General features: G+C 46.0%; 5 protein-coding genes across 5 annotated transcripts; 3 read left to right on the forward strand and 2 right to left on the reverse strand.

The window, feature by feature from the left end:
* Positions 1-319: 319 nt before the first annotated feature.
* N7483_009900 (uncharacterized protein) lies at positions 320-1,332 on the forward strand (the record flags this gene model as incomplete). Its single annotated transcript, XM_057093327.1, has 2 exons — positions 320-351; positions 489-1,332. 2 exons carry the CDS (start codon positions 320-322, stop codon positions 1,330-1,332), a joined length of 876 nt encoding a protein of 291 aa, XP_056942623.1.
* A 1,894-nt stretch (positions 1,333-3,226) lies between these two features.
* N7483_009901 (uncharacterized protein) lies at positions 3,227-3,986 on the forward strand (the record flags this gene model as incomplete). The annotated part of the gene is made up of 4 exons (XM_057093328.1): positions 3,227-3,458; positions 3,525-3,659; positions 3,715-3,801; positions 3,856-3,986. 4 exons carry the CDS (start codon positions 3,227-3,229, stop codon positions 3,984-3,986), a joined length of 585 nt encoding a protein of 194 aa, XP_056942624.1.
* Positions 3,987-4,999: 1,013 nt separating this feature from the next.
* N7483_009902 (fungal specific transcription factor domain-containing protein) lies at positions 5,000-7,253 on the forward strand (the record flags this gene model as incomplete). The annotated part of the gene is made up of 4 exons (XM_057093329.1): positions 5,000-5,184; positions 5,235-6,479; positions 6,539-6,821; positions 6,879-7,253. 4 exons carry the CDS (start codon positions 5,000-5,002, stop codon positions 7,251-7,253), a joined length of 2,088 nt encoding a protein of 695 aa, XP_056942625.1.
* Positions 7,254-9,244: 1,991 nt separating this feature from the next.
* Positions 9,245-9,445, reverse strand: N7483_009903 (uncharacterized protein; the record flags this gene model as incomplete). The annotated part of the gene is made up of 1 exon (XM_057093330.1): positions 9,245-9,445. One exon carries the CDS (start codon positions 9,443-9,445, stop codon positions 9,245-9,247), a length of 201 nt encoding a protein of 66 aa, XP_056942626.1.
* Positions 9,446-10,928: 1,483 nt separating this feature from the next.
* Positions 10,929-11,233, reverse strand: N7483_009904 (uncharacterized protein; the record flags this gene model as incomplete). The annotated part of the gene is made up of 2 exons (XM_057093331.1): positions 10,929-11,062; positions 11,182-11,233. The coding sequence occupies 2 exons, from the start codon at positions 11,231-11,233 to the stop codon at positions 10,929-10,931; spliced, it is 186 nt and encodes a 61-aa protein (XP_056942627.1).
* Between the last annotated feature and the right edge of the window lie 761 nt (positions 11,234-11,994).

Here is an 11,994-nt window from a genome sequence, read left to right on the forward strand (position 1 = left end):
CCAACCCCAACCACCCCAACCAACACCACCCCAACCACCCCAACCACCCCAACCCCAACACCACCCCACACCAAAAACACCCCAACCACCCCAAGACATTAACCTCAACTAACGAGCGAAGGCCAACACGACCGAAGAAGAGCTCTATATAGAGAAACAAGTTGCGTACCAGGATAAGTTCTCTATGGCGTCATTACAGCCTTCTTTTGGCAAAAGAGTGTGGTCGAAGGCTGCGCGTGACAAATAGCCTAAGCAAGACATGAGAATGAAAGATCTTGCCAGATTGTTAGGATTCTCTTTTGTTTTATCTGTTTGCACGATGGATTGCATCGGTTTCTACAAGAAATTACGGTATTATAACAATGGCTCATTGTGGTTACCAGTGAATACAATACAGCCCTACATGGATTAACAGGGGAAGAGCTAAAATTAGATTAGCGTGTCTTCACTTAGGGTTCGGGAATTAAATTGTAAGAGTTTAGAGTTAGAACTGATTTCGAATTCCACTGTAAGGAACTTACGTTGAAGATTAGTTTCAACTATGTAGATGATCGCCACTCTTCTCCATCCGCTGGCCGGAAAGGGGAGAAGAGAGGGAAATCATCTGTCACAAAAAGGATGCTCGGTGAACGGGACGCACAGCTCGATGCGGAGGAGGACGCTTCGAGCGAGAGGTCAATCTGGCGCAGCGTCTATAATATGATGCGATATGACTCGTTGACATGTCCGCATGGCCCTCATTGTTGGGTGGATCCGATGGGAAAAAAGCACTACTCGCTGAAAACCCATCACTTAAAGCGCCTGATAGCCCATGTTGAAAAGGACGGGATTCTAGAGGGCCACAATGACGTACCAGAAGTGGTGCGCAACGAACTATACAAGGAAGAAGAAGAAAGACGGAAAGGGGACAAGCAGAAAGGAGATCACTCCAATCGGGCCGAAGTACCATATCCTCCTTTCAGCAACATCATCAATGTCCTGCCCTCCCAAGCTGCTCCCAACGGGTCAGATGGCTCAGCTCCCAAGGCGGTGATTGATCAACTGACCATGTGCCCATTGGAGATTCCTGGTCCCAGAGATGTAGCAGTGGAGGAGTACGGTGAGTGGCAGATGTCGAATTTCACCAATGATGCCCTTAAATCTGCATTTCGACAAGTTTGTGACGTTATGCTAGACCATGGTCTAGACCTTGAGCAGGTTTACAAGGATCAGGACCCAAATTTCTTCATCGAGAAAGGAATTAAAATAGGCATTGCTAGGCGTTTTGTGGAAGATATCGGAAAATGGGCCGAGAAGGTAAAGAAAGTAATGCCTGTTTATGAAGTACTTTAGGCTTTACGGTGTTCGGTCAAGGCTTTATGTTATCATTTTAGACGTATTTGAATATTGATCTTATTCCCACGTGTTGTAACTTTGTAACATAAATTTCTCTGCTGTTAACGATGAATTGTTGGGAATACAATCTAGGATGGCGATGTGTAAGTGAGCCACCTCAAAAGTTGTCCTTAGCAGAACAGCTACCTGGATCCACGACACTGCGAACCGATATACACATGTATATACTGCACACAGTCATTTGGTGACGAGTTGATGCTGGTCATATCTCTTTCATTACTCGGATTTATATCTAGGTCACTGGGTTGTAAGTGGCTTTTCAGCTATCGTCACCTACTTGGCATAGAGGAAAGGCTTTTCCGAGGACATAAAGATATGTTCATTATGATGCGGTCTTATGAGTTACATGGCCCACTCCCAGGCTCCGGTAGAACATAAATGGCCATTATTTATCAATGGTTGGAGGGCTTTGACTATAAGTGATGCTTAGCCAGTGATTATCACCTGACGGTGGGGCGGGGTGACTTCGTATTATCCGTATTCAGCACATTGACCAAGATCCCGACACTATGTTCTTAAGCCATTGAACATGACGTCTATATCGTTCCATGCCACTAACTCAGGGACTCAGATAGGGATTAGCAACGGGCCAATATATCTCCCATCGGGTAAGCCTTAGCCAGCTTTTGAACGAGTTCTTATCAAGCTGATAGAAGCGGTCTACGTTTCTCAGAGCGACCGGAGCCCCGCCCAGAGCCTCTGTCGACCGTGCCGTTCCCATCTGACAGACTACAATGTCTAATGCAGTAGGCGGTCGCCAATGGGATGTATCAACAGGTCTGGTTCTCTAATTCTGATAATTACGCACATAAATTCTGCCTGGAGATCACCTGATCGGTCATGTGATCCATTCTGATTCGACCAATCAGAGCTCTCCATTCAATAGTGGTTTGAACTAACCCAATTGGGCTAGTTCTGCACCCGTGTTCTGTCAATTGTGCTGACTAATTCATCCCGCGATCAAACATTTTGTTGCGGAATGAATGGCTATTGTTTTGATCTGATCCATCAGATCAAAGATCATCTTCTCTCGTCCGAGAAGATTCGCAACCCGAACCCCGTTGTTGAGATCAATGGTTACAAGATGAGATGAAAGACTTGATCATTTCGGATTCCGTGGATCTTTCATCCCATGTTCTGAGACCTTTGGTCTTATGTTTATCTGTTTAGTCTAATGTTCTATAAAACCTGATCTTACCCCTTAGTTAGTTGAGCATCGAATTCAATCTTTTTAGGATCAGTAGTATCTTTGTTTGATTCTTTCCTTCCATTCCATCCTAAGTTTGGATCCAGCTTGGTCGTATGTCATTCCATCTGATCCGTGTTGTCTGATCTTTTGGTCTTATCTTTACCCTTTCCTCCCAAGTCCCCTGTAACTTGGTATCCCCTGTTCAGCTGACATCCTCTGCGTGACGTCATCACCTTTGGTCTGTCCCCGACACGCTGAAATATACAGTATTTATTTCAAGTTGAACAGGCCCCGCCATGAGTGAGAGCGCGCGTGTGAGTGAAGGCAGTGTTGCCGAAATGCGAGTCTTCAGGAGGAAACTCAACTTTGAAATAGTAATGACCGACATCCATATTTTGCGTTTCAACTAAATTCAACTCCGTATAATGCAGTTCGCTTCACCAAAGTCTATAATTATTAATGCTTCGCGTCCTCACGGCAAAGTTCCCCGGTTCATCCTCATTTAGGCAGGCGGTCTCATTGCGGCCGATTACACGGACCTCACTCCAACTTAAAAGCTCACTCAGCCACAACTCCTTTTAGGTGAAAGCCGTGATTAGTACATGAAACGTCCCCTACGATCGGAATCATTTTATGTCCAATATGTTGGTTCATCTTTCGAAGACAGTGACTTATCTGTCCAACTCATCTTTAAAGCGGACCTTTTCACTGCTGTCGACTCACAATCGGACTCCGGCCCCGTTGTACCGATTCCAGTATGGGCGACAGGCATCACTATTCGACATAACTCAGGAAGGCGGTGGTTGGTCAAAAGATGCCGTTTTAATCTCAAGTGATGGCCTAGTTCATCCCCAGTTATTGAAGTCTAGTCCTTGTGAGAGTTTTCCTTGACCCTGAGCATATCATAAATTCTGCTTTGATATAATTAACCCATAGTCAGATTCCAATGGCCCGGTATTCATGCCTAATACTCGCACAATGCAGCAAATGTTGAGGTTTGATTTCGAGCGTTATGAAGAAGCCATTGAGGACGGCAAGTCACTTGTTTGCCCAGTAATATTACACATCGAAGCAGGTAAGCTGATAAATATCCTGAATCGAGGGGCTCACCGCAAGCTGACGACCTTTAGGGACTCCTATATCTCCCAGATTGATACTCTGGCGTGAAGGAACTTCTCGCTTTTCCCTTCAGCCTCAAAGTCCTCTCTCACTCGATGGTAAGTGTAGTACAGTCCCGCCAATTTGGAGTAATGGCTGACATTCCACGCTAGAATTCAATGGAGAGTTGCAAGATTTTTACAGCCAGTCTGCAATCTCGCTTGATGTCAAATCGTGGATTGAGAATAATCCCTACAAAGAGTCGGCTGCAGATCATGACGAGACGAAGTGGATGCAATCTTGAACCTCGCGAAAGTTGGGATATGCAACTTGCAAGCGAGCTTATGAAGTTCTGCGGAATGCCTAGCTGGTTATGTAGAATTAACTGGCGATTGAGGGCAATTCAAGTTTGTTCTGTTCACTTAATAGAATGAGATGGGTGAGCATAGTCAGGCTTACTGCTCCAACCCCTATGTGATAGAGGGCCATAACATTGAACACCTGTTTGAACCTATTGAGTGGGAAATAACGCCTATAGGCGCAATGATATATGTGAGAAAATGTAACGAGGAGAAGTTCTACCAAGTATTTCAAGAGTCATTCCATGAGGGCAAAGTGGTCCGATCTATAGACCCTGTGCTCCAACATTTACTAGTACATATTGTAGTGGGGTACCCTGTCCCCTACTACACGTACCGTGCTAAGAATTACCGTTTGGTTACATCTCTGTTTTGTCATGTTTTCAGTCCCGTCTTTGTACGTACAAGAATGCCCGTCGTTATAGTCTAGAATACACACTCCTACACGTCTCTCATCCCACCCCTACGGGGTAGTCCGGCCACAACGTACATGTTGGTTGGTGTTATCCATTCATGCTAGCTGGATCGACCCGTGTATCTAGAATACACTGCCTAACGGTTCCCCTCTTCAATATGTACATATATTCGGAGTACTCCATATGTAAACAGTGGATCTTGGAATGCCAGCCCTGGAGTGCTTGGTGGCACCCGCGCGGGCCGCACCACTATTCCGTGTGCACATGCACATGTGTGTGCGACATCTGGAACGTCGGACATCGGAGTGGCACGGACTCACGGAGTACGCCACAACCCCATTTGGTTAAGAATACCGATGCAACGTGGCATATGATTCGATCCTGTGAATACTTGATGGATCTGTCCGAGTCGCACCCTGTACTCCGTACTAATAGCTCCCAAGGCATTCTAATTCATTACACAACCTGTTAACATCCACCAGACCTCCTCAAGTGTGTTCATTCAAGAACCTCTGGGACAATGACCGACAGAATCCGCCGTAATGGTACGCTCTCATCGTGCGAGCCTTGCCGACGCTCAAAAATACGCTGCGATCATGGTCGGCCAAGTTGTTCACGCTGCCTACGTCGCAAGATTGCTCGACAGTGCTACTACCATCCCTCGCCGACGAGACAGCACAAGGCAGAGAAGCCGACCCCTCCCCAAATATCCTGGTAAGGATTCCCTGTAGCTTCGTTGAAAACTTATTTGAGGGAAATCCTGATTCCGTACTGCAGGGCTTTGACGAGTACACCTGTCTCTGTCTCGACCGCTGGCGATCTCCCTTTCGAGACCACAAACTCCCCGGTGGGTGAGTATAATCGCAGCACAGGACTATCGACCATGGAAGAATTGTTGGTGCCTTCTATGACATCCCATCATGAGGATGATGCGCTGTTGCACAAGTCATCGCCGCACCTTACCCGGACTGGCATTTCGGCGCCCGCGCGGTCATACCCAGTGACACCTGGGCTCCTTGCTAAAGGTGTGGAAGTGCTCCAGTTCCTCCTAGACGTGGATCTTTCCCCTCTTGGTCTACGTGAGACCCTGGAGGAGGAGGTTTCGCCATGGGGTGGGCCGCTTGCCAGAGCGGCATGGCGTGCAGCGCAAAATACTATGCAGGAGCTTTCGGCAGGCTCCCCTGTAGATCAACTGACTGGTATGGCGCTGGTGCTTTTCGACGAGACGGCCAGGCCACTGCATCTACCGGTCTCCGCTGCGAATGATGCACTTGTGAAAGCTCTTTCCGGTGAGCGCTTACGCTGGGAGACGATTGGATTGTGCTGCGCGCACATTGGTAGTTGTATTGCCAGGGGGTTGGTGAGGCTAAGAACAGAACAGGCTATGAACTCAAATTCTCATCCGCGCTCAGCCCATCACAGTCGCCTGCATATGGATACAGACGCCAGGGCCCCCGCCATGCTCAGAGCCCTCTACGCTAGCACCCAGTGTCGGACATTCTGTAGCGAAATTGAGCAAGTCAACGATCTGGTTCTGTGGCTGTTGACGATGACATCTAGCTTCAGTACCTGGTGCTGTGGCGACGACTCCTCTCGTTCTTGGTGGCTGATGGGCGACTTGGCCTCGACCATAACAGCTATGGGCCTGCATAGAGGCTTCAACGATGTGGAGTCAGCCAATATCCCCTCATATTTGCAGGAACTCCGCAAGCGGGCAGTATCTTTGGCCCACGAGCTTGATAAGGGATTGGCAACTTTCGTCGGTCGACCGCCGCGGCTCCATCGGCAATATTTCACACTTGATCTACCGCTGGACATGTCCGATAATCTTGTCATGGGCCCCGTGGAGGAATTTGAAGCTGCGAAAGCAGAATTACTTGATGAAAAGGGGTGGAGCCGCGATGAGGTATCGGTGCACACAGCCTCACGACATCGATCTCTTTGGCTGCTGAGCATAATTCGCGAAGAGGTACTGGAGCTACTTCTTGGCCCGTCGGTCCCTGAATCCGTTTCCCAGGCAAGGTACTGTCGTGCCCATCTTCAACTCCTCATCTGTTCGTGATATTGATATGAACCTGTAGAGAAATTCTTCAGCGTGCGTCCACTGTCTGGGATTCGATTCCCTCAAGATATTACGATGCATCCATGCGAGACAGCCTGCCGTTGAGGACTCTTTGGCATACCATTGGCCCTAAAATGGAATACCGCTATTCCCAGTTCCTCCTGCATAAGCTACTCATTGGCCAGAGCGAAGGCAATCGCGACTTGATGATCCAGACTTCCCATGAAGTCCTAGATTTAGCGTTAAGCCTTTTGAAAAAGTCAGACGCATTCGCCCGAGAGAGATTGGATCTCGAATTCATGGTAAATTTCCGATCTGATCCCTCTTTGTTCGAGCTGGAAAACTGAAATTATGCTTAGGTGACGTTTTACGCCATGCCTTGCGCGAACGTTCTCATTATGGAATTGCTACGGCAGAGTGGCCAGCCGCAACAGTCGCTAACACTTAATCGTTCGGCCGCAATCCAGAACATCAGTGCCCTTATCTCATACTGCGACTCCCTTGTTGTCTTGGGCCAAAGCAATTTTCGACTCTGCAAGCAAGCCCAAACTACATTCTCGCGATGTCTCGATCAAATACTAGCTGCGCCTACGCCTTCTTGCCAGGAAACCATGAGTTGGCCTGGGCGGCCGGAAATGCAAGATCTCATCTCTCTGGCCTCTATGGACTTTGGAATGAAAAATTTGTATCCACAAGATCCTGAGTGGTCTGCTTGGCTAGAGACTTTTAATTGAAATCAAGAATCCCTACTATCTACAGTTCCCCGGGTTTTCAAGTTCCACAAGGGATGAGAATGTTAACCGCCCAGACAGGTTGACTATATGTAGTCATTTTTTGTTCTAATGCCGCAATTCTGGGCCTCTCAGCATGTGTAGCTATTCAAGTTGGATGTAATCACTTGAGGGTAGATGGGGATACACTGCAGTATCTCATCTCCACATATGCATATGTCACCTCTGCGCATTTTCCTTCCTCTCTATTTCCTGATGTACTCCTTCAAATGTTCATGCATACCTTGCGATAAGCATGGAGTTATTTCATCGACATTGATGTACCCACGAAGCTATTAACTATCCTGACCTTATAAATCCTTACCTCTTTTCTATACTCAGACTCCAAGCCTTTCGCATCCTCTTGAACTTTTTTTTCTCGATATTTGATATTCAAGAGAATATATATTTTTAAACAGAGTCAGAAAAGAGTCAAAACTTCAAGTATTTTCAAATCAGCCATTCTGTGGTGGAGTGAAGACCACATAGTAAGGCAAGATCGACATCTGCTCAAATTCCAGAAAGGTTGGATCCATCCCAATTGAAAAGTTCTCACTCCAAGGCTGTTGATGAAATGTTTGTACCATCCAACTGAGTCTATCACTGCCCAGGTGATAACACTCACATTTAAGCCATCAATTCAAAGTGCCAAAATGCAATATGGCCGAGTCACAACGGCCTGAGTCACGACAGTCTCAACTTTCCCCCATTATAGCTAGGAGTCTCAAGCACAGCACCAATGATTCCGATTCAAGTCCATACCTATATTGCTCACTACTCTCTATGTTCTACTCGACTCCACATTCTAACCTCGCGTCTTATTGTTGTATGGCTTTCATTGCGTATTTTGTATACTAATCTATACCGGTATTGCATTCCAGCGACTTTTAGCAGAAGCAACTCCAAGATGTCCAGGTGTGATGAAATTACGCTGCAATGTCACTAATATCACTGCAAATCACTTGAACATGGATACAAAGCATTAATCCACCCGACAAGATGAAGTTCGCCGCTGTTGCCCTCTTATTTGCAGCTCTAGATGCGAGTGCACCCCTGAATGACAAGGTCTAGTTTCCATCTCACTAGCGAGAATAATATTATCTGATTTAGCTGACTTTTTTTATAGCCCAGTGACCTCACTGTTGTTGACCACAAAACGCTCTGTCGACGGAGAGGCCAACCTCTGCAGCGCGCAAGTATGCCTATCGCAATAAAAGTGCTGCTGAGAGCACTTGAGTGCGCCTTCAGCAAGCTTGGTCAGAGATTGAAATTGTTGAACCTGGGAAGAATTCAAATGTTGCGGGACGGGCAAATTGCTGATCTAGTGGTTAGTCATTTGAAGAATAACCTTGGACATCCGGAACATTCGAATCAATTTGAAACATTTGAAACCGTCCATATTACGCATGTAACTTGAAATTTATACTTGCAAATGTTCCCAGTCAACTTCAACCTTGAAAATTACGTATAAACGCATGGATGATGTTCGGATATAGCACTTGAGTATTTATTCTCCAAGGTTTTCTTGCGACATCTGTAGTCTTTGGGGCCCAGGGGATCCGCCCGGGCGGTTTCCAACATTTGAAGGGTTTGAACTAAAAACTTCAACATTTGAAGTTCTGCCCACTACCCAGGTGTGCAGTGGTTTCAAATGTTTCAAGGTTATTTTTTGGAAATTTGATATCCAAAAACATTTGAATCTTCAACGATGATCTATTTCCCCCATTATGACATATTTCTAATATTATTATATACATTTCCATTCAAAAACATTATTCGCGTATGATGGATGTCCACTGGTCTTAGCCAATGGCATCTTCATTATATATGTGGGCCCACAAGTTCAAGTTCAAGTTGAACCCTCAAGCGGAGTCAGATTTCTCGCGACGGTGGATCTTGTTGAACCTAGTAGACTAACGTTAATTTACATCAAAAGTAACCGGAGCAATTTGATCTTACTGTCTTGAGAACCATCCGGAGCGACGAGAAGAGCCTCCTGACTCGGTACGGCGTCGGGAGTTTTCCACTGCTTGGAAGATGTTTTCAATTTCCGCTGCATCCATCTTGGGCTGTGGCGTGCCGGGTGCGCTAGCGCGGGCTGATGATCTGCGCTGTGTGCCATAGGGGCCATCGCCGAGTGGAGGGCAAGCAACCATTATGTATAAGGTTTGAATTTGGATTTAAAAGACTTGGGTGGTTGGCTGAAAGGATATGGCGATATACCAAGGCTGGTATGAGAGAAGTGGAATGTGGAAGACTGGAAGAGTGAATTGAAATTGATGCGGATGGTTCTTCGATTGCTGATTATTGACAATCTTTATATCTTGTTTCTATTAATCCCCTAGAATACTTCTGGTTAGTCTTTTCAGTGTTTTTTTTTCCCTTGTCATGAGACATTCGGTGTTGCCGAGAATAGCACTGGCAAATCGGCGACCCGGCATGCCCCTAGGGCAAGGATCGGCGCATCACCCGATGAAAAGGATTTTTTTCACTCTTGGCTCTTGTTAGCTTATCTAGAGTTCTATGAGTGATTTTCCCTGACAGGTCTCGACCCATCTATCGAAGAAATTGGAACAAGTTTCAACAAATCACCGATCTCCGCGGGACACACGAAGAGTGCTTCTTATTTCGTTTATCGCTACGACGTGCAGCATTGTGCTATGGCTGATACGATTGGCTGCGATTACAGGCCTCCACTCAAAACAAGTTGGTTCCAGAACATTTGAATACTTGTTTGCAAGATTTGCAAGATTTTCCAGACTAGCACAGACCAACTTTGATCAGATTGCTAAAAGAGGCATGTAAGACGTCTAAAAAGATTGTGCAAACTACCTACATATTTCCCATATTCTACAATACGATGAAAACTTTGAATCACCAAATACTAAAGCTACTATTTGCCCTCAACCTTGGAAATACATTGTCTTCTCATACTGGGCTTCAAATGTTGTATGTATTATGGATCTAATAAGAACTGGTAAGCGCTGAGACTCGGATCAATTGGAATAGATAATATATCTCCGGGTCCAGTGCTCACAGTGCCACCTATTTGCCACATACTAGTAACTTGAACAAATCTCAACATTTGAACCTTGGAAAAATTCCGACGAAAATCTCCATAATAGCCTTACTGGTCAGGCTTCAACTCCGAATTTGGAGTAGATCTCTTGCAGGACCTGCCCCCGGAGTCGATCAACTCCCTTCGATGTCACATATGTAGTATCCGCCCGGCGAACAATACTAGTAGTACCAACTCAAGTGCTACATATATCATCCGGCCAGGAAGCCCCATATAATGAAGCGCAAGACATTGATACATACTACCACAGCACTCAGCCGATTCAAAACACCCGGTCTGTGTACAACATTTGAATTAAAATTTTGTATTTTCCACGGCTGTTTTCTTGAATTTCTAATTATACTTCTGCGTTTGTAGATATTGAAGAAGTGATGGTTCAAGTTGTTGGCCGTGTGATAAGGATAGTATAAAAAGCTGTGTCTAAGGTTTACTGCCCAGGAGTTTGATATTTCCTTTGCAATAGATGATGCAAGCCCCGGGGTGTGGGGGATAGTAGTAGGCAGATCGTAAAGCATCGAGAACTGGAGCAAGTAAGTACCAACGCGTGAGTACCAACGCGTTTACTCGAGCACGAAGGTCCCAAACCGAGATTGAGCCTCGACCCACCAGTTGACGCTCGCAAAGCCCCTGGCTATTTCCAAGCGCTTACTCACTCTTTCATTTCTTCCGTAGGTGCGACCGGGGTTATCGAGACCTCAAAGCTGATACACAGATGCGAATTTTGCTGAGCAAATGTCGCTGTGCCGGCGAGTGCAAAGTGGTGTTATTGAGTGAGATTTGGATTGAGTGCTGCCAGAACATGCATATACTTACGCATCTCCCGATTGCCTTCGGCAAGCAACAAAGGGAATTCTCCGGCAGCCATCATAAAGTTTCACCGATACTAGTAATAGCAACAGTGCATGGACACTTCGGTTCCCACCACTATAATCATCACCGGCGCCGCCATGCATGGAAAATAAATCCTCAATATCGGTTTGCACATCTACCGGCCAGTAGACCAGTTGCATTGCGCGGTCGCACAAAAGGAATCCTAGGGAATTTTTCTAGGTGTCCCGGCACAATGTGAGAGTTTGTCACTGTGAGTAAACAACAATTCGGAGTTGAACGCTCACTATGGAAATTCGGCGTCGAGGGAATCGATTCCTAAGTCAATAACCGGGTTTGCGCAGCTCCTACTGGAGAAGCCCACACGTGGCGTCTATGAGACCATGAGAGTTGCTCCTTGGTTATGATGGGAGGTTGTATTATGATTGATATGAAAAAGAAAGAAATAAATTTCCGAAGAGTGTCAGACTGAGTGATTGAGTTTCAATCATTTGCCTAAATTCGGAGATCGGGTTTATAGAGAACTAATTTAGCCTGATGCACTTCGGGATCCGGGTCAATAATGGAATCGAAACAAATATCTGGAAAGTCTCTCTCTTCACTACTCCTAAATTCTTGCTGAGCACACAAGGTTTTGCGGGGTAAGTCATTTATCCGGTGATCTCACCAATAAGAACGTGGGGATGATCTTAAAACTAGAAACCCCCACACTAGAACTTGGGTGGTCCAAGTTCAAGTTCAAGTTTTGTTTTTCTTTTTGAGATTACCCTACAACATTGTGGTTTATCTTCAAAATGG

Source organism: Penicillium malachiteum, assembly GCF_028827825.1.
Source record: "Penicillium malachiteum strain IBT 17515 chromosome Unknown utg000005l:1.0-9002435.0:1.0-325561.0, whole genome shotgun sequence".
Classification (NCBI taxonomy): domain Eukaryota; kingdom Fungi; phylum Ascomycota; class Eurotiomycetes; order Eurotiales; family Aspergillaceae; genus Penicillium; species Penicillium malachiteum.